The 19,676-nt window shown below is 42.4% G+C and overlaps 1 protein-coding gene across 4 annotated transcripts in view; it reads right to left on the bottom strand.

The window, feature by feature from the left end:
• The window catches only part of CLCN3 (chloride voltage-gated channel 3), a 113,260-nt gene that overhangs the window by 63,338 nt on the left and 30,246 nt on the right, over positions 1-19,676 (bottom strand). For 3 of the 4 annotated variants that reach the window (XM_050945330.1, XM_050945325.1, XM_050945328.1), the window contains exon 2: positions 14,536-14,711. In XM_050945330.1, the coding sequence (XP_050801287.1) occupies positions 14,536-14,695 (160 nt within the window). In that variant the 5' untranslated portion in view covers positions 14,696-14,711. Of the gene's footprint in view, positions 1-7,589; positions 7,739-9,382; positions 9,469-14,535; positions 14,712-19,676 lie in introns of those variants that run through there. The other variant, XM_050945326.1, reaches the window with a different exon arrangement.

Raw genomic sequence — 19,676 nt, 5'->3', positions numbered from 1 at the left:
CATCTATCTTCCCAATTTCGTGTTTGATGGACTTTATTGCCTCCACTCGACTTTCCCATCATGTGGCACTCAATGGTTTCAGTGTCAGAGAGGATGCTCCCAGATGTTGCTTCAAAATTTGCCATCAATGAGTTGATGCAGAGAAAAATACATAGATGCTTTGAATTACATGAAAAAATTCAGCAGCCTCACTAGAGGCTGACACTACATCACTGACCACCAAGTTCAATGAATAAGAACTGCATGGGACTAAAAAAGCTTGGGGTTTAACTCTTGGATCTGTGTCTGCACTCTGTTCTTTCCTCTCATGTTGGCACCATTATCCTAGCCCTGACCTCTCATTCCGGCTATCACAATTCCCTTATCTTCCAGCTTTTTAAGACGCACATTTGTCATACCAACTCCTACAGTATCATCAATGTCAATAAATTCTAGAAAATACTCTGACACTCACCATTGCAGGGACATTTTCACTAGGTTCTGTTGTTGTTACAAAATGCACCATTAAAGTCATTTATTCCATATGGTTGATGTCAGGTGTGCAGTCCAGAATAACAGAGTAATATCTTGTTGACTTCCGATCTGCCACAATCTTGTTTGACTTTTGTTGCTAGTAACTGTAGGATATAATTTTGAATTGTTTTTCCAAAGTAGTGATGTGTGTACATTTCTGGGGTGGTGACTCTTTGTAGATGCTCCTGGAGTACAGCATCAAACTCAGCCATCAGCTCCACAATTTTAAGGAAGTTTCCATTGTTTAGCACATATAGCTGATCTGAAGTGCCAGGCAGTGCTAGGTTTTGGGTAGCAAGCATTCTCACAATGGCAATGAACCTTTTCAGAACATTTTGCCAGTAAAGAGACTCTGATGCAATCTTCTCTTGATGCTGATTATTTATGGTGGTCTTTAACCTTAGTCTCATCTCAAGCGCTTTCCACCTATGGAATGCTCTCTGGTGATTTGCTACTTTCTCATGGCATGCCAGATTTCTAGCCAGATTTTTCCAGTCCTTTGTTGCTGTAGAACCCAATGTGGCTGGAACATTAGACTGGAAGAGTGTGCAACAGAAACAGTATGCAGTATTCTGGGTTTTTGAGTACATAAGCCATGGCCTCTCCACTTTGTCACCACTGGGGATTTCACGCCAGTAATGTGTTGGATGGAAATGTCTATTTTCATTGTCTTTGGGGAACATGAAGTTTTTCACTTGCTGTGGCCCATGCAGTACAAGGAAGTCCCTCAGGCTACTGCTCAAGTAGCTCCACAGTCCTGGTTCATCTAGACCAGTGGTCTCCAAAGTGGGGTCCGCAGCAGGAAGAGCACTTTTTTGGGGGGGAGAGGACACTTTGGCAGTTCAGGTTGGGAGTCCGAGCGGTTTGTGTTCTTTGGGAGGTTTTTTGGCGCACTTTGGCATGGCAGGGAGTGCGCACTCAAATTTTTTACTGATAGGGGCGCGCAATCAAAAAAGTTTGGAGACCACTGATCTAGACTTAAGGAATTCAACTCAGCATTTGTTCCTTGCGCCTCCATCGCACTCTTCTCTGATCTACACTTTTCTTCAGGAATGTGCATGGTTACATCCATCTGAGATGGAGATATGGATGCTGCAATAGCTGCTAGGTCACCTGCACTCTGACTAATTGGAAGATCAGGCATCTCCTCATCACCCACATCCTCACTGGGGCCGGAAGACTCACCATGAACATGTGTCTATGTATCTCAGGAGAGCTCCTACCTGCTTAGATAGAGAAGCTTCCTTTGCTTGCTTTCTTTTTCTGAATGCTGCCCCAGAGGGGTGTTTTCTTCTTTCACTCATGACTGCTGTTCTGTGCCATCTATAGTAGCTCTCAACACTCAATTGAAGGGGACAAATAAGCAGGCTGGTAGTAGGGCCTGAGTGAGAGAAGATATCAGCATCTTAAGGGCCTAACTGGCTCCTACTACTTCAGTTGACAGCCTCTTCTCCTCAAGTTGGTTCAGGGAAGCAGCAGGAAACAGGAAGCTCCCTGAGAAGCTGGTGTAAATCAGTCCAGCTCCTGGGGGTGCTAGAGAGGTATGTAAGAGGCTCCTCCTCCTCCCTCTCCCTGCAGGTCCTGCTGTTTTCTGGTATTCTCTCTCACCTTTTCTCCTGCCTGCCTGTTATGTCTCTTGTGCCCTCCTTCCTCCAGCACAGCACTCCACCATCTCTGTGCACCTAGAGCAGAGAGAATACATATGCACCAGCAATAGACACAATTTTCTACATTTTGCATCCTCATGGCATCCCCACACAGTCTGGCATCTGAGGCAGCCGCCTCAGTTCGCTTCATGGTAAGGCCAGCCCTGATCACTGTCACGGGAGACAATCTTCAGAAACTTTAAATGGTTAATTAACAAGCCTCTACTGAGCATACACCAACCATGATTTTTTCAAAGGCTTCTAAATTAGCCAAATTTGGGTGGGTTTTCACAGGAAAGGGAAAGGCACATCCCTGACACAAAGGCAGGCAGCCCCTTGCCAAATGTTAAGTCCCTCCTGCAAAACCAAAGTGTTAAAGCTTCTCAAGGAGAAAGTCACCAGAATTTTTAACATGGGCAAAACAATGCATGTTTCTGTAACCTCCTTGTCAGAAATGGCTGAACCATTCTAACTGAAATAATTTTAAAAAGGCAGACCCAGACACCTGGCATGGAAATTTTCAGCACAAATGGTTAAAAGTTCGGCAAAGTTATAAGCAACTGAGAGCAGGGTCTTATAGTTGGAAGCATTAGGCAGCTTAATAATAGGTGGTTCTACCACACCTGCAGTAACAGTAGCACTAAAAACACAACTGAAAGTGGCCAATCTGTGCTTGACAGTAAAGTATGTCACACTGCCAAAAGTTGTGTTCTGGTATTTATTATACAAACTATAGAAGCTGATGCAAATTTGTGGCTTGGGGGAGGGGGGAGAGGGTGTGTGTGTCAGTTGGAGTCATAGTAAAATTTTTGTTACAGTACTTGTATTTCTTATGTTGATTTAGTCCCCATCAACCAATCACATGGCCATTGTGCACAATCACTGTGGCATAACCAAGAACTTTGTTTTAGGCCCAGCCTGACCAGGGTGCCCTGACCCAGGAGCCACTCAATAGGTAGCTTCTCCTCTGCCCCAACAGTTCCTACTTGTTTATAGGAGCCTGAATAGTAGTGATAATATAAGAATCCTCAGCAACTGTTTCTTTTGTTCCCACTGATTAGTTGTGGAAGAAAAATGAAGTCAGATCTTAACTAGCAAGGGAGTGGGGCAGAAGAGTGTATGAAATTGCAACATACAATTAATATTCAGACCCCAAGCAAGAAGTTGCATCTTCCCTGTATTTCTCTGAGCTACGGTGAAGAGGCATGTTTCTCTACTGCCTATTAGAACCCTGAATACAGGGGGAGAGAAAGAAGAGACAAAAACTAACAAGGGAGAAATAAGGTGGAACAGAAGAGGTAGAGGAAAGGAGGACCATTAGGTTTTGGGGGGGTCTATTTTTACAGCTTGGCCCAGATCTTATAAATTAAGGCTGTGTATCTGTCACGGAGGTCATAGATTCTGTGGCTTTCCATGTCCTCCATTACTTCTGCAGCAGCTGGTGTGGCTGCCCGAGCAGATCAGGCAGCCTCTGGGACAGCCGCATCAACTGCTGCCCCACCCCTGCAGCAATAGTTCGGGGCAGGGCAGAAGGTTCAATGCAGGTGTCGTGGGGCAGGTTCCCCCATAAGCACCTGGCATGTCCCTGCAGCTCCCAGGCGGAGGGACCAGGAGTCTCTGCACACTGCCCCTGCCTGCAGGCATGGCCTCTGCAGCTCCCATTGGCTGTGGTTCCTAGTCAACGGGAGCTGTGGAGCCGGAGCTTGTGGAGGGAGCAGCGTGCGGAACCCCCATGGCCTTCCCTCCTGCTAAGAACTGCAGGGACATGCCAGCCACTTCCGAAGCAATGTGTAGAGCAGGGTAGGAAGACTGTGGGGTTCACAGTCCGTGCACCATCGCCCACTCCCCTAGCACCTGTGGCGCCCCAGACTGCCCCTCACACAGAGAATCTGCGGCCCTCCAGCCCAAGTTTTAGTTATGAGTATATAGTACAAGTCATGCATTGGTCACGGGACGTGAACTTTTGTTTACTGCCTGTGGCCTGTGCATGACTTTTACTAAAAATACCCATGACTAAAACGTAGCCTGGCTGCAGCTCTGCTTGCAATTAAATCAATTTTCTCTTCATTGCTGCTCTCAGGAATGGTCCATCAAGTTTTTTTTTTTCACATCTAGCCCTGGAAGAAAGAAAATCCCTGAGATTAGCTGGATGCCCAGATCTATATGGCAAGTTGATATTTTTCAATTACAGAGGGTCCCCTGTAGACACTGGGGTTGTGTTCTTGAAAAGGGCGATGGATACCGAAACAACGTATACAGGGGAATCTTTCCCCACAAGAAATAATGGAATAAAGGTGAGGGGGGATACATTCACAACTTCATCACACTCGCCTATGACAAAGCTCTTTTCACCTAAACAGTGTACCTTTTTACAATGACAGGTTATACAGTATACATTTTACACATAAAACATTGAATAAAATAATGTAGAACCCTACTAACACTGTTAATGTTAACACAGCCGGTGTGGCTGCCCGAGCAGATCAGGCAGCCTCTGGGACAGCCGCATCAACTGCTGCTGGGGCAGTCTCGGGCCACCGCGGCTCCCCCACCCCTGCAGCAATAGTTCAGGGCAGGGACATGCCGGCCACTGTTTGAATACAGTAAAAACAGTATAGTAATACAGGATAAAAATATCAATTACACTAAATTTAGGGAGGGGTGGTGGCTGGGTTTTCTGTGGCTGGCTTTTTGACTGAAGACTTTAAAAAGGATTTTGCCAATGTCTGTTCTCCTTCATGAATCTTTGAACGATAGATCTCTCTGTAGCAAGCCACTGCATCGGGAGTCCTGGAGACTTTGGCAGACTGTTTACAAAAAGGATCACTCTTCTCTATGATTTCCATCATCTCATCCAGCAATCCAAAGGAACAGGAGAGATGCTTGGTCATCAGACTCCTGGCTTCCTGCCCTATGTCATCATCATAATTGTCCTTCCTTTCTTTGGATATTTGTTGTTGGTCCAGCTCAATCAATCAGTTTCATTTGTCAGCTGCTCAGCATGAGACTCCAACAATTCCTGTACATCCTCCTCCTCAAAGCTGACATCCTTCGCCAACTTGACAATTTCTTGCTCGAGAGCATCAAACCCCACAAAGCTGTGGGCTGCATCTGGCCATGCACAGCGCCGAACGCCATTCATCCATTGCACAGTCACCTCTTCCCACAACGCGTCAAATGTTTTCCACACCATTCAGGATGCTGTAAGACTACCAAAACTCTTTACGCTGGGCTTTTCTTCACCTCCCACCTCCTTAATCAGCATGATGAACGTCCTCTGTAGGTAATAAGCCTTGAATGTGGCCAGCGGATGCCAGTACTGTACAATAGGAGATCATGTTCCAATTAACGTTGGTCCCAATCCTTGTGAACAATGGATATACGGATCAGGACCAACATAAATTGGAACAAGTTCCCTTACTGATAAGCGACGGATATCTGAAACAACGGATAAGGGGGATATGTATATGTGGACTTCCTACAATAAAATTAATTGAGGTTAGCTTTTACACTATTAAAATAACTTATTTTCTCAATTGTAATTAGGTGGAGAGAATGTTCCTTTCACTTTAACCATTAAGAAAAAGTAGAGATCCTGTTAATACTTTTGTCTCTACATACAATATACTGAGCTTGGGAGTCTCACTAGGCCATTTAGGGTATGTCTACACTGGAAAAAAAATAAAGTAAAATAAAAAAACCACAAAACACAGGGCTGGCCCTGTCAGCTGACTTGCTCTTACAGGGCTTTGGCTGAAGGGTTATAAAATGACAATGTGGATGTCTGGGACTGGGCTGAAGGCTGGGCTCTGAGACCCTGCTCCACCTTGTGAGGTCCCTCCCTGAGCACAGACATCTACACTGCAATTATATAGATCAATTCCAAGTAAGCTGACAGGGGCCAGTCATGGGTATTTTATTGCAGTGTAGATATACCCTTAGTATCTTTTTTTGTCGCAACCTCCTATTCCCTGGACTTCCTACTTTTCACTTCTTCCTCCTCTTGGTCTATCCAAAATTCTGCTGTCAATATAATCTTCCAAGCATGGCTCCACTAATTCGGTGCCTGGACCCTGGAGAAGATGCACATGTAAGGTGAGGTGGTGGCCTTGGGCAGAAATAGAGGGTAGATGGGAGGGGGAACTAGGATGAGGTGGGAGAAATGGGAAGTAGGTGGAAGGGCAGCAGGATGACAAGAGAAGGTAAGGGAGAATTTGGGACATGCAGGGCTGCGGCTGCCAGAGAAAGAGGTAACTTTCTCCAGCTCCAGGGCTGTGGTTGCCAGGGAGAGAACCCCCTCCTTCCCAGCCCAGTTCAGTGGCTGACACAGCAGAGTGAGAGAGACTATGGATATTAAAATATGAGTTGTGTGCTTTTATTTTTAGAACAAAAACACATTATTATTTAGGTTTTTTATATAGCACTTTTACCCGAAGTTCTTTACAATAGCTAGCTAATGGTACAAACAACATTTGGAAAGATCATTAAGTGGTTCAAGACCCTCAGCAACTTTCAAGTTGTCCGTGGAAAAAAAAATTTAAGAACCACTGCTCTAGTCTCTACGCAGATTAGCAACGACCTGACCAGTCCTTTTCCTGCCTTTCCACACAAAAGAGTGCCAAACTCAAACTAAAGGGTACCAAAGTTCCAAAGAGAAGGGCACCCAACATGGCTGCCCAACAACAACTAGACACCATTCAAGATGGTGATTTTAAGAAATTTTTGACATTACCATTTCCCAGGTAAATACAAGATACCACATAGACATGAATCAGAGCATGCATATTAAAACAAATACATGAATAATACTGTAAAAAAAACACCTGTTTTCCTGGTGGCTAATGCATAAACTATAAAGACACACTGAAGTCAAACTTGGACGCATATCAGGTTTACCCCAACAATAAAGAAGCAAAGCAGTAGCAGATCAAACCATTCTTCAAAGCAGTTAATGGTGTATTAACATCTGATGTGAAAAAAGCGAAAGGAGCAAAGCAAGGATACAACAGCATGCAATGGTCATGGACAATCTTGCCTATCCGACTTGCAACTGCGCTTGTGGTTCTCGCATTGATCTGACCTTGCATATGTGTTCAACAGCATTAGCTAAATCCTCATATGTCAACATAAGCGTGAGACTCAATCATCAAAAGCATAAAAAATTGAGATGCTTATGGTCCTGGGGAAGTGCAAAACGTGTGATGTAAGCCCTGTCAGCAGATAACATGTCAGTGAAAGAAAACAAAGTCACAGAATCTAATAAGAATTACCTGTACAACAAGAAACACACAGCTCAGCTTCCATTATCCAAACTTTAAACTTCCTATTAAACAAAACCAAATCATATTTCATGACATATCTTACATTAAAAATTCCCTGTTATCTACAAATCTGATTATATGAAACTATTCTGTAGCTACTCTGCCCCACCTGATGACATGTAGGTAAACTCGGCTGAATTGCACAAAGTTTCACAATCCTCTTGCAACACGGATCTATTAGCCAAATCCATGCCAACCACTTCCAGCTGAACCAGTTATCTTCTCATTTATCTTAATCACATTCTTCCAGAGAAAAAGCTGGTACAGAAATGAAAGGTGTATTATACACACAAAATAACCTATTTACAGAATACAGATAGTCTTAAAGTTATTTATTTTATTGTTTGTAATCCAATAGTATCTAGAAGACAGAATCAGATCTCCATTCTGCTAAGCAATGTTACATACACAGACCTCTGCAAAAAGATGTCACAAACAGCTTATATGATGTAGTAAGAACTTGCAATCAGCAAATTGCTAAGACTTGAGATAAATACTAATCTCGGTTTCAAATTTTTCCAATATTTCATCTCATCTAATGTTTATTAACTTCTCTACCTTCTGGAAGCAGGACTCACAGCCCTCCCCCTCAACTTTTTGGGGGCGTCCTATGATGACAGGGGTGCTAACAAGCCACTTCACCTTGAATGGTCTCTTAGAATATGTGCTAAATACTTATGCTAAACTGTTGGATTGACTTTGTATTTAGATGTGACATTCTGAGTACCTTTCCCAGACCTGAGGAAGAGCTCTGTGTAGCTTGAAAGCTTGTCTCTCTCATCAACAGAAGTAGGTCCAATAGAAGATACTATACCTCACTCACCTTGTCTCTCTAATATCCTGGAATCAACATGGCTACATATAACAATACTGCATACTGTTTATTAATACATATGTGCAAAGTGTAAGGTAGAATTGAGAATTTTGAAGCTCTAGTTACACTTCAGTTGAGACTGTATAGGGTTGCAGAGTTCATACCCAATTCAGTCAGTTCAGGAACAAACAGTCTGATTTATTTGAGGTTGGTCCTGCTTTGAGCAGGAGGTTGAACTAGACCTCCCAAAGTCTCTTTAAACCCTAATCTTGTATGATTTTATGTTTACAGGCCAGAAAAAAAGGCAATTTATGACTGTACTAGGAAACGGATTGCTTGACCTTCCGCTTCCATTTAAGTTCAACCTACAAACCTAAACTATCTACAATTTCTTTTGTATGCAGTGTTGTAGTATTACCTCACCCCCTTCTCTCTCTACAATCTTTTTTAGAATTTATTAACTGTTGATGTAACCCATACCTGCTTGGTGTGGTGCTCTATTCCCCTTCTAGTGGCACCTAGACCATCTGAGATTGATGAGTCTGCTATAGCCTTTGCTAAGAGCCACACAGCTTTTAACTCATGCAGTAGAGGCTCAAACCTTTAGCTCCAGAGGTCACAGGTTCAGTCCTGCCTACTGACGACCAGAGTCTGTTGGTGTTACATTTTGTGTTGGTGTCAATGTAACTGAGGCTATGTCTATACAACAGCTATGTCAGCCAGGGGTGTGATCCCTGACAGACATAGCAGTCCCATCGTAGCCCCTACTGTAAAACACAGTTATACCAGTAAAAGTGTACTTTTACCAGTATAGCATTCCTCATTTAAAGATGGTTGAATGAGCTATATTGGTAAAAGCACAGCTTTGCTGTTATACACGACATTCACACCAGGAGGGCTTTGCTTGTATGAAATATGTATATTGGTAAAGCGCTCCTAACACAGACATGGACTGAGTGCTGGTTGCAGAGTAAACTGAGCCTTTATCATAGGTTTTGAGAGCGCTTGTCTTCACAAAAACTATATTTGGGGCAAAGGCTGAGTATATTATGCATTCTGTCTTCTAATTTATAAATATATTTCCTTACTTGAGTGTTTAACAGAATAATCTTCATATTGCATCAAGTTATCAATTCTGGAGATTCCAGCTTATATTCAGAAACTTCTAATTCTTCTAGTGAAAAAAACAAAGATTTTAAAAACTCTTGCAATGTAATAACGTATTTCAGTAACATGGATACATATATTTTGCAACACAAATTAAATACGGTTTTTAAGTGGCATTGTCCCTTTAACAAATAGGAGAATGGATTTCCTCCTGCATGCTTTGAAATGCTGATGCAGGTGGCATAATAGTTGGTAACAGCATATGATACAGATGGTCCTCAACAGCAAATATGTCAAATTCAGAGCACATATATGTTAATTCAATTTAAGCAATAACTAACTAGCTAGCTAGCTAGCTAACTAAATGGGGAAAATCTCTAACGCGCTAGCATAAAGCTGATATCTAAAAAAGTACTTCTACAGAAAAATGTGCATTTATAAATTTTTTCCATTCCTAAAGAGGCTAGAATATCAGAAGTGCCTGCATATCAGCTTATAACACAGGGGTAGGCAACCTATGGCACGGGTGCCGAGGCGGCACACGAGCTGATTTTCAGTGGCACTCACACTGCCTGGGTTCTGGCCACCAGTCAGGGGGGCTCTGCATTTTAATTTAATTTTAAATGAAGCTGCTTAACCATTTTAAAAACCTTATTTACTTTACATACAACATTAGTTTAGTTATATATTATAGACTTCTAGAAAGAGACCTTCTAAAAACGTTAAAATGTATTACCGGCACGCAAAACCTTAAATGACAGCAAATAAATGAAGACTCAGCACACCACTTCTGAAAGGTTGCCAACCCCTTGTAATATATCCTCTTATTCTCAGCAGATATTAACTCAAACAGAAAAAATATATAGTAAATGTTATTTCTACAAATAGACAAGCTTTAACAGGCAACAAAAACAGTTATTTTTTAATCACAGTTCACAAGCCAGTGTTGCTCCAAGGCAGATATGTGATTCAAGGCATCCAAAGCCTACATACATACAGCAGCCTAAGTACTTACTTGTTATAACAGTATTTCTGAAAGAGTTTACCAAGAACTGTCAGTGGTTTCTCTCCACTGGCAGTCTCCAGGCACTTAAAAAGGATTCACAGGTTAGTGATGCTTACTGACCCTCCCTAACACCACAATCTTGCAGACCTTACTTGTACCACTGAAGTCAATGAGATTTGTGTGAACAAAAAGGCTGCAGCATCAGAGTGTAAAATAAATTTACACGTGTAAGAGTTAACAATAGTGAAAATGCCACCATATCTGGCCAGACAGTTTATGTTTCACCCATCACCATGGTATCTGAACTCCTGTGATAGATGCTTTCAGTTGTTAATTATAGTGACAGCAAAGAGTGACAGAATTACCAAAACAAAACTACCCCACAGTATTAGGTACAGAAAAAAAGAGAAATGTATGAGGAGCTGCAGGAATCAATTCAAACCATAAACTGAAAATTAAAAACATGAATCTCTAACACAAAGCTCACTTATACATATAGTTAATCTAAACATTAATACCTAGGTCTTCACGAAAATGATTTGTAGACAAATCCTAGCCTGTGAATTCAAAATGCTTAATAGACATAGGGGTCAAATCCTACATGTCTTACTCACCTGAGCTAGAGAAGACAATATGGGTGTGGTTGGGTAAGGCAAGTAGGATGAGTCCTTTATTGTTCCCTGTATGGTCTCTATTTTAGCCTGCATTCAATACCCAATACAAAGAATTATCAAATAATGAATGTATATCGCCTATCTTATGCTTAAGTACTTAGCTGACTCAGGGATTGAGTATTGATTTCAGTGGTACTACTCATGCTTCTCATAAGGAGAAGCATATGCTTAAAGATTCTGCTGACTCAGGCGCCTAGTGGTTAAGGGGGCTGAGCCAGAGCTACTGAAGTCAATAGAAAAGTTTCCATTGGCTTCAGTGGGGTTTGGACCAGGCCCCTGAATAAAGAGGGCATTTTTTTTTCTACAATAATATGTTTTATTTTGTAAATGGAGGAAAAGTTACATTTGCAAATACAAGCAAACTAAACATTGCAGGCACAATTTAATTTTTTAAACTCTTAGAAAAAATGACTGGCTACAAGATTAAAATTGTCCCCATTTTATTTTTTCTTCATTATTTTCACTAATTCAGAATAATCACTTGGAAAGATACAGGGTAGCTTTAGGATGGTTAGCCATAAACTATGTAATTTAATTCTGTATGGTGGATTCATCTTGCATGCCTGGATTCAACGTACACAAAAACATTTTTAAAAAATTATAATGGAGGGAAGATAAAGGAAAATCCAATTTAAAAAACCAGAAGCCAATCTATAAAGGTAGCAGTAGCCCAAAAAAACAAAAGTGAAAGAGAAAAAGATCAAAGAACAAGCCACAATAATAAAGCCATGAAATCCAGTGGGAAGGCACATGCTTGATTTTGGCCCTGTCAGAAACAAGATTAGCATGAAGATTTAAATTCACACACCAAGGAGATAGAAAGAATAGTAAATAAATACATATTTAGTTTTCCAAAATATTCTGCTGTGTACTTAAACGTTTAATAAGCATGTTTTTGCAACTCTGATAAAAAATCCTCCAGGACTGTCAACGACAGCAATTTACAGTAAATAAACCATAAGGTATCTATATTTTAACTTTTTGGTAGTTTATACAAAGTATTTTTTTAGTTATAAGAAGTGTAAATATCCCGAGAAACTACTAATTCTAATCAAACATGATTATAATAGAAATTCTTGTTCTATTATATTAATGACCAGGATTTTGGCAGTTAAGGTTTTGGTAAGTCATTGATAAAATAAGCTCATTGCCAGGAAGAAGAATATCAGATACACTTGAGTGTATAAACCCGCATTCTGGGTAATTATTGTGAAGTACAGTGACATTAGATGCTCATCTGCTCTTTAGCCCAATTTATAGTCAAATTCTGCTATACTAATGACTGATCCAGCGTGCCTTAAGTGAAAACCCTTCTAATCAGACCAAACCATGGAAGAAAAAATAAATCCTTCTCTGTCTTAAACAGGTGAAAAAGACCAACAAATTACATTTAAGTAAGTGATTAGGATCCCATTTAAACCATAATTCTCACACACAAACCCTGCAAATAAAGTGCAACCTCCAACACAACTAAATACTCCACACTAAGATGCAGTAATCGTAAAAAAACGAGTAGACCCATTTCAATCTATCTTTTAATAAGACAGGCAACCTTATAAAAATACCTCTAGATGATCTAACACTTTCCATTATAAGCCCTTTGTTTTCAGTTGCTTAGGTCTTTTCCAAACGAACTATCTGGGCAGAAATTTCCACGATGGGTGTCTGCATCAGGCTAAATTTCTTTTAATAATTTCCGGTAAAACAGTTAAATCATTTTGAAGAATGATGTTAGGGGAAAAAAAACATTAAAAAATTCTTACAATCACTTCACTGAGAAACTATTGCCTCTCGATGGACTGGAGCGAGCACTTGAAATTTTACTAGGGGCTGCCTTTCTGTCGTATGAAATTCTGCCCCAAATTGGCCAACTTATGAGCCTCTGAAAAAAAATCACTGCTGCTGATCAGTAAAGACATTTTAAAAAGAGTTTGACACCACAACTCTCAAAAGGTTTTTCTGTACTGAGCAAACTCCATCTTAAGGATGCAGAGGCTGAGCAGCACTTTGCCTGCAAGTGCTCTTCTGGCTGCCAAGGGCCACTGTGGTGCCATGAATTGGAACGAATAACCATGCTCTCAGTGCTCTGCCTGCTAGTGCCCAGGAAGTGTGGGGTGAAAGAAGCTACCATACTAGAATACAGAGGAGGGCTGAGCACAAAACAAGAGAGAACGACAGGGACAAAGCCAGGGTGAAGAGGAAAAGGGAAGCAATAGGGGTTGGAGAACACGAATCTGTAAAATGAGGACAATAATACTTCCCTACCCTACATAAGTGTTGTGAAGATGAATTCATTAATGTTTCTGAAAACCTCACATCTAGAGTGATGAGTGGGATCACTTCAGTGCCCTTTTACTTGTGCCGATAGCTTTCTTGAGTACCAGCTGATGGAAGATGAAAATGTCATCTGTCCCAAAGTAGTCAGAACAGAAATTGCAAAGTTCACATTTACAGTTCACTCTGCTGTTGCTGATGGGTCTTTTACAAGCAACAAAGATATTACTATCCCCATTTTACAGATTAAAACCTGAGGCAAGCAGACAGTTGCTGGAGATACTCGGGTAGATACAGACACAAAAGAGATTCCTCATTTCTGCCCACAAAGAGAGGTAGAAGCACAACAAAACTTACAAGATACTGGTGAGTTTCAAAGTTGCTGCTCAAATGGGTCAGGCAACAGTAGAACTGACCAAATCATGGTTTTTACATTCTGTTGCTGATGGATCTCTTCCCCTTGCCAGTGTTTGTTATTCACCACCATAGAGTGCATATTGGCTCTAAATTGAGTAAGATCTCTGTGCAGCTTGAAAGCTTGTCTATTTCACTAACAGAAGTTGGTTCAACAGAAGATATTGCCTCACCCACCTTGTCGCTCTAACTTAGTCATTTAGTGCTAATGTACTTTTCCCGGGATTCTTGGTAGTACAGTCACCAACTACAGAAGAATCATCATTCTATTCTGATATGGAAGGGAATAGTGCTAAGAAGCAGATTACAGTAAACAGAAGGAAAAATAGTTACACACAGTCTAATTCTACTATAGAGGATAATAAGCAAACTATTCTCATGAGTTGCTGTTCAGATATGAGAGCTAACTTAGCAGCCTTCTCACTCAAAGAGCCAGATAAGGAAAGAGAAGGTGGCTTTTATGACTCTTTCCAAAGAGAAGAGAAAATTGACAATAAGATTTTTTTCAGCTTTGTAAGCAATGATAGAAGACACAAGATCAGAAAAGTTAGCACTGTAAATCTAATATAACTGCTTAGCAAGATAAACCTTAGTAGACACTAATATACATTTTTCAGTAACTTTTTTTAAAGCCATCTGTTCATGAACAGATTTGCTGACAAGATCTAGAAAATTTTAATTACTGCTTCAAAAACTGTTCCTTTCTAGACTCTAATGAAAGAAAGATTATAAACCAAAAAGCCATAAGTAAGAATTACTAACTTACCAACTGATGCATCACCATCTAACAAATTGTCATCTTCAGAAGTCTGAAAGTCCATAATGACACCTGCTCCATCTAAAAGTTCCTCATCGCTGCTTGCACTGGTTATGCTGTTGTAACTATTTCGATAGTAGCCCCTACGGAACAGCTGCTCAGACTCCATTTAGCTGCTTTATAACCTAAGAGAAGGAAGAACGCTGTGTTAGGAAGCAGCTTTTAAGATACACAATAAAGAACAGATAATTCATATTAAATAAAGCAAATACGCTTGAGCTTCATTTGATAAAAATTCAGATCATACTATGTGGAACAACGTCTAAGTACTATATTTCAATACTTATTAGTTAAATATTGATATAACAATACTCACAATGTAGGACTTCTTAAGCAAGGAAGAATTTCTTATTTATGGCTAATTCCCCCTCATCCCCCTTCCCAGGACCTTCCTACTTCAATCTCAATTCTCCTGTAACTATTCCACTCTGAAGAAACATGATAATAATCCAAATAGGCTCCCTTTTGACAGATGCCTAGCCAATATTCATCTCTAAACAAGCACAAGGAAGGTCAATGGCATAAGCAACACTCAATATTAATATACTCAGGATTGGGAGGTAAATGAAAAAGTAAGCTTCCTTAGCCACTAAGGCAGATGAGTGTGGCCAACTATGTTATATAGTGTACTGTAATACCTACCTGAGTCAGAGCTCAGAGTATAAAGCAAGTTTTAAAGGTGATTTTTAAAAAATCCGTTTAACTGTAGTGCATAAAAGAGTTAAGTCTGAATTTACTTAAATGGGGCTAAGTCATAAAATAAGTTGTAAATTACTGAAAGACTTTTATTAAGACGTTGGAAACCAAAAATAGACATTAGGAACTAGTTCTAGTGTAATATAAGTCAATCAACAACAACAACTTCATTTTTTAACCACACATTCATAATCAAATAGGATAGCAAAGTTTATCCCTTTGCTAGCACGGAGGAGTCTGCAAGTTGCAATGGATCACCTTTTTGCACAGACTACAATATGGCAACATTGGTTATGAAAAAGAGGGATGGACACACAAGATTTGCTTGTGTTTACTTCATATTCACACAGGGAGGAGGCTAATTAGTCTGTACTTTTGATTTTGTCAAGATGTGAGCCAGTCATTTCTATAGGCCTATCTGGAGGGAAAATGCCACTGAACCTTGATGACTGTCTTCCCTGCTTCTATTTCTATATCTATATAAACACACACACACAGTTACTAACTTATCTGTAACTGTTCTTTGAGATGTGTTGCACATGTTCGTTCCAATGTAGGTGTGTATGAATCCCGAGCACAGCTGCCAGAATTCTTTCCCCTAGTGATATCCATCGGGTTGGCTCCAGCGCCCTTTGGTGCCATGCACTCATGCTACCGGTACAAAGAGTCCTGCTGACCTCTCTCCCTTTCAGTTTCTTCTTACTGACTGCCTCCAATAAGAGGGGGCAGATGGTGGGTTTTGAAATGGCAACACATCTCAAAGAATAAATTACAGAAACATTAGTAACCATGTTTTCTTCAAGTGCTTGCACATGTCCAGTCCAATGTAGGTGACTCTCAAGCAGTTGTACAGGAGGTAGGTTCAGAGTTTAAGGACAAGGTGACTGCAAGAATGTGCAGCTGAAGCTGGCATTGTCTCTAGCCTGCTAGGTGATGGCACAGTGCGTTGAGAATGTGTGCACTGATGACCAGGTAGCTGCTCTGCAGTTGTCCTGAGTAGGGACTTGTGCTGGGAAGGCAGCAGAAGAGGCCTGAGTGGTTTACCACAGAATACCAGCAGGAAGATTGCTTGACTGTAATGGAATTGTGAAACCACCTTTGGGAGGAACAACAAGTATGGACACAGCTGGACTTTATTCCTGAAGATGACCATATATGGGGGCTCTGATGTGAAGGTCCAGATCTTTGAGACTCTTCTGGCCAAAGCGATGGCCACTAAGCCCTGGTCTACACTTGGGGGGAGCAGCCAACTGTTGTCTCAGGAGATCAAGTCTGGATATAGCAGAAGCTGTAGCGGGGCGGTCACTGAAAGCTCTAAGAGTAGTGAACCAGTGTTGCCTGGGGGATATGAGAATGACCCATGCTTGGTCCCGCTTGATTTTCATCTTAACCTTCTGAATCAGCAGGGTAGGATAAAATGCATAATACAGGTACTTTGTCCATGACAACAGGAACGCGTCTGTGATCCGGGCTGTGGCCTCACAGAGTGAACTGATGGTGTTTTCTGTTGTTGCGGGTAGCGAACAGGTATATAAGGGAGTCCCACATCACTGGGGGATGTCCCTTGGGATGTTCGCTCGAAGCGATCACTCATGGTTAAGGCTACGAGTCTGTCACAGAGGTCATGGATTCTGTGACCTCTGTGACTTTTGCAACGGCTGGTGCTGACTCAGGGCTGCCTGAGCCAGGCAGCCCCTGAGCTAGCAGCAGCAGTTTGGGTGTGGGGGAGGGGTCTCAGGGCAATAGGCAGGGGGTTGGAGAGTGTGGGGGGAGGCTTCCCTCAGGGTGGAGGGCTCCCGCTCGCATGGACCCCCTGCAGTTACTAGGTGGGGGAGAAGCCAAGGGGCAGTCTCCATGCCACACGCAGGCCCTGCCCCAGCTGCTCCTATTAGCTGCAGCAGCCAACGCTTGTGGTGGGAGCCCCTGCCCTGGCCCCTGCCTCCACCGCCTAGAAGCTGCAGAGACGCGGAGCCGGGTAGGAAGCCCCGCCAATCCCCATCCCCCAGTACAAGCAGGGGTCCCGGGCCACATTCCCCAGAACCCACAGTGCCCCAGACACCTCCATCAGAGTGCCCCAGCCCAAGTTTTAGTGGGGTTGAGTACTTTTACTAAAAGTGATGGACAGGTCCCAGGCTGTGAATTTTTGTTTATGGCCTGTGACCTGTCCATGACATTTACTAAAAATACCTGAGACTAAAACGTGACTTTACTCATGGTGAGAGAAGAAAGACCTGCTGAGCTGATATGCCAGCTGGTTCTGCATTCCCAGAAGGTAGGACACTTGGAATGAGCTCCAACAGTCGGATTGCTTCTTGACACAGAGGGGAAGAATGCGCACTGCCCTGTTTATGTAGAACATGGCCACTGTATTATCTATGAAAATCGATACAGTCCTGCTCATAATGTGGGGTAGAAAACCCGGCAGGCTAGGCAGAGCTCTCTGATGTTGATATGGAGGGAAAGTTTTTCTTGAGACCAGAGGCCCTGAGTCCTGAGGGATTCTAGGGTGGCTCCCCAGCCTAGGGCTGTTGCTTCAGGTACTAGAGACATCGAGAGTTGAGGCCTTGAGAAGGGTACCCCTGCATATACCATGCGGTGGTTCAGCCACCACATTAGTAAGCTGAGGACCTGAGTACTGAGTCCAAATGATGATGTGAGGAGGAGAATACCATGGCCAACCAGGCACTGCTTGATGCACTATGTTTGTCCACAACACCATGTGGCACAGAAGGCTTAGACTCCTTCATACAGTTGTGATCGGATGAGCCTGGAGGGACCATATAAGAGATGTAATCAACCAAAAGCCATCACCTGGAAGTAGAATTCACATGGAGTTAAGAACTGCACCAATGAACTATGTCCTTTGGACCAGGATAAGGGTGGATTTCTGGTCATTTATCAGTAGACCTAACATGCTAACGGTCAATTGGATGTGAGGGATGTTGCCTTCCACTTGAGCTCTGGATCGGCCCTTGACCAGCCAGTCGTTGAAGTACAGGAATACATGGACTCCCTTTTTCCTGGGAAAGGCTGCCACACCTACCATGCATTAGTTGAAGACCATTCGGCCTCACAGCTGCACCAAAGGAAGAACCACAAACTGATTATGACCTTGACACGCTACAAATCTCAGGAATTGTCTGGTCTCAGAAAATCGACATGTCTTTTAGATCGAGGGCGACATCCAATCCCATGAATGCAGCACGGGAATGACAGAAGCCAAGGAGACTATGTGAAACTTAAAGGGTTTGAGATGGCAGTTGAGATGATGCAGGTCTAAAATTGGTCTGAGATCACCCTCAGCTTTCATAATTTGGAAGTAATAGGAATAGAACTCCTTTCCTCTTAGGTGGAATGGAACCTCCTCCTCAGCTCCCAGGAGGTGAAGGAGGGATTGGGGTTCTTGTTCCTACAGTTGCTCAAGAAAAGGGTCCCTGAAGAAGTCCAAGGGGGAGGGGAGGGGCTTGGGAAGGTGCGGTAGACAAAAAAATTGGATGGTGTAACTCCTACTGTGCTGAGAATCCAGCAGTCTGAAGTAATCTAAGTCAAGGCCTTAAGGAAGTGGGAGAAGTGGTTTGAGAACAATGGGTTAACTGGATTCAGTGTAGAGGGGATTGCAATATCAACCTTGAGCGTCTCTGCAAAATAAGTGCTTTAAGGTCTGCAAGTGTCCGAAGCTGGTCTGCGTAGGTCCTGCCGAGGAGGATGGTAGAGAGGGCCTACATTTGAACTCCCTGCTCTTCCCCTGTTTATCTTGCTTGGCTGTTTGGGCAAAGTAGCGGTCAGTCTGTTGGGGCTTGTAGTGCTTCCTCAATACTGCCAATGCATACAGCCCCAGCAATTTCAAGGTCTCCTTTGAGTCCTTGAGACCATGCAGTTTGCTCAGAGAAGAGCAATGACCCTTGAAAGGGAAGGTTTTGTAAGGTTTATTGCACCTCACGTGGGAGCCCAGAGGACTGCAACCATGAGCTCCTGTGTATAGTTACCGCTGTGGCCATTGATCTGCCCATGGAATCAGTGACATCCAGAGCTGCCTAAAATGAGGCTTGTGCCACCGTCTTCCCTTCTTCCATTAAGAATGATAACTCCTGTCTAGAATCCTAGAAACACTCCCCCACATATTAACATCATAACAGCCCAGCAAAGCTTGCTGCTTCACTAGGGAGATGTGTAGGCCCCCCCGTGGAGTATGCTTTCTGACCAAACAGGTTCAATTTCTTTGGATCTTTCACCTTGGGCATAGGACCTGCTTGTCGTCACTCTCTTTTGCTGATGGCTGCTACTTGCAGGGATCACAGGGGAGGGTATGAAAAGAGAAATTTGTACCTTTTAGTTGGTTCAAAGTACTTGTGCTCTGTATGCTTTGCTGTAGGAGAAAGGGAGGCAGGGATTTG

The sequence above is a fragment of the Gopherus flavomarginatus genome, chromosome 3, assembly GCF_025201925.1.
Source record: "Gopherus flavomarginatus isolate rGopFla2 chromosome 3, rGopFla2.mat.asm, whole genome shotgun sequence".
Classification (NCBI taxonomy): Eukaryota; Metazoa; Chordata; order Testudines; family Testudinidae; genus Gopherus; species Gopherus flavomarginatus.
Note: the sequence above shows the minus strand (reverse complement) of the source record. Positions and strands in the feature narration are given on the sequence as shown.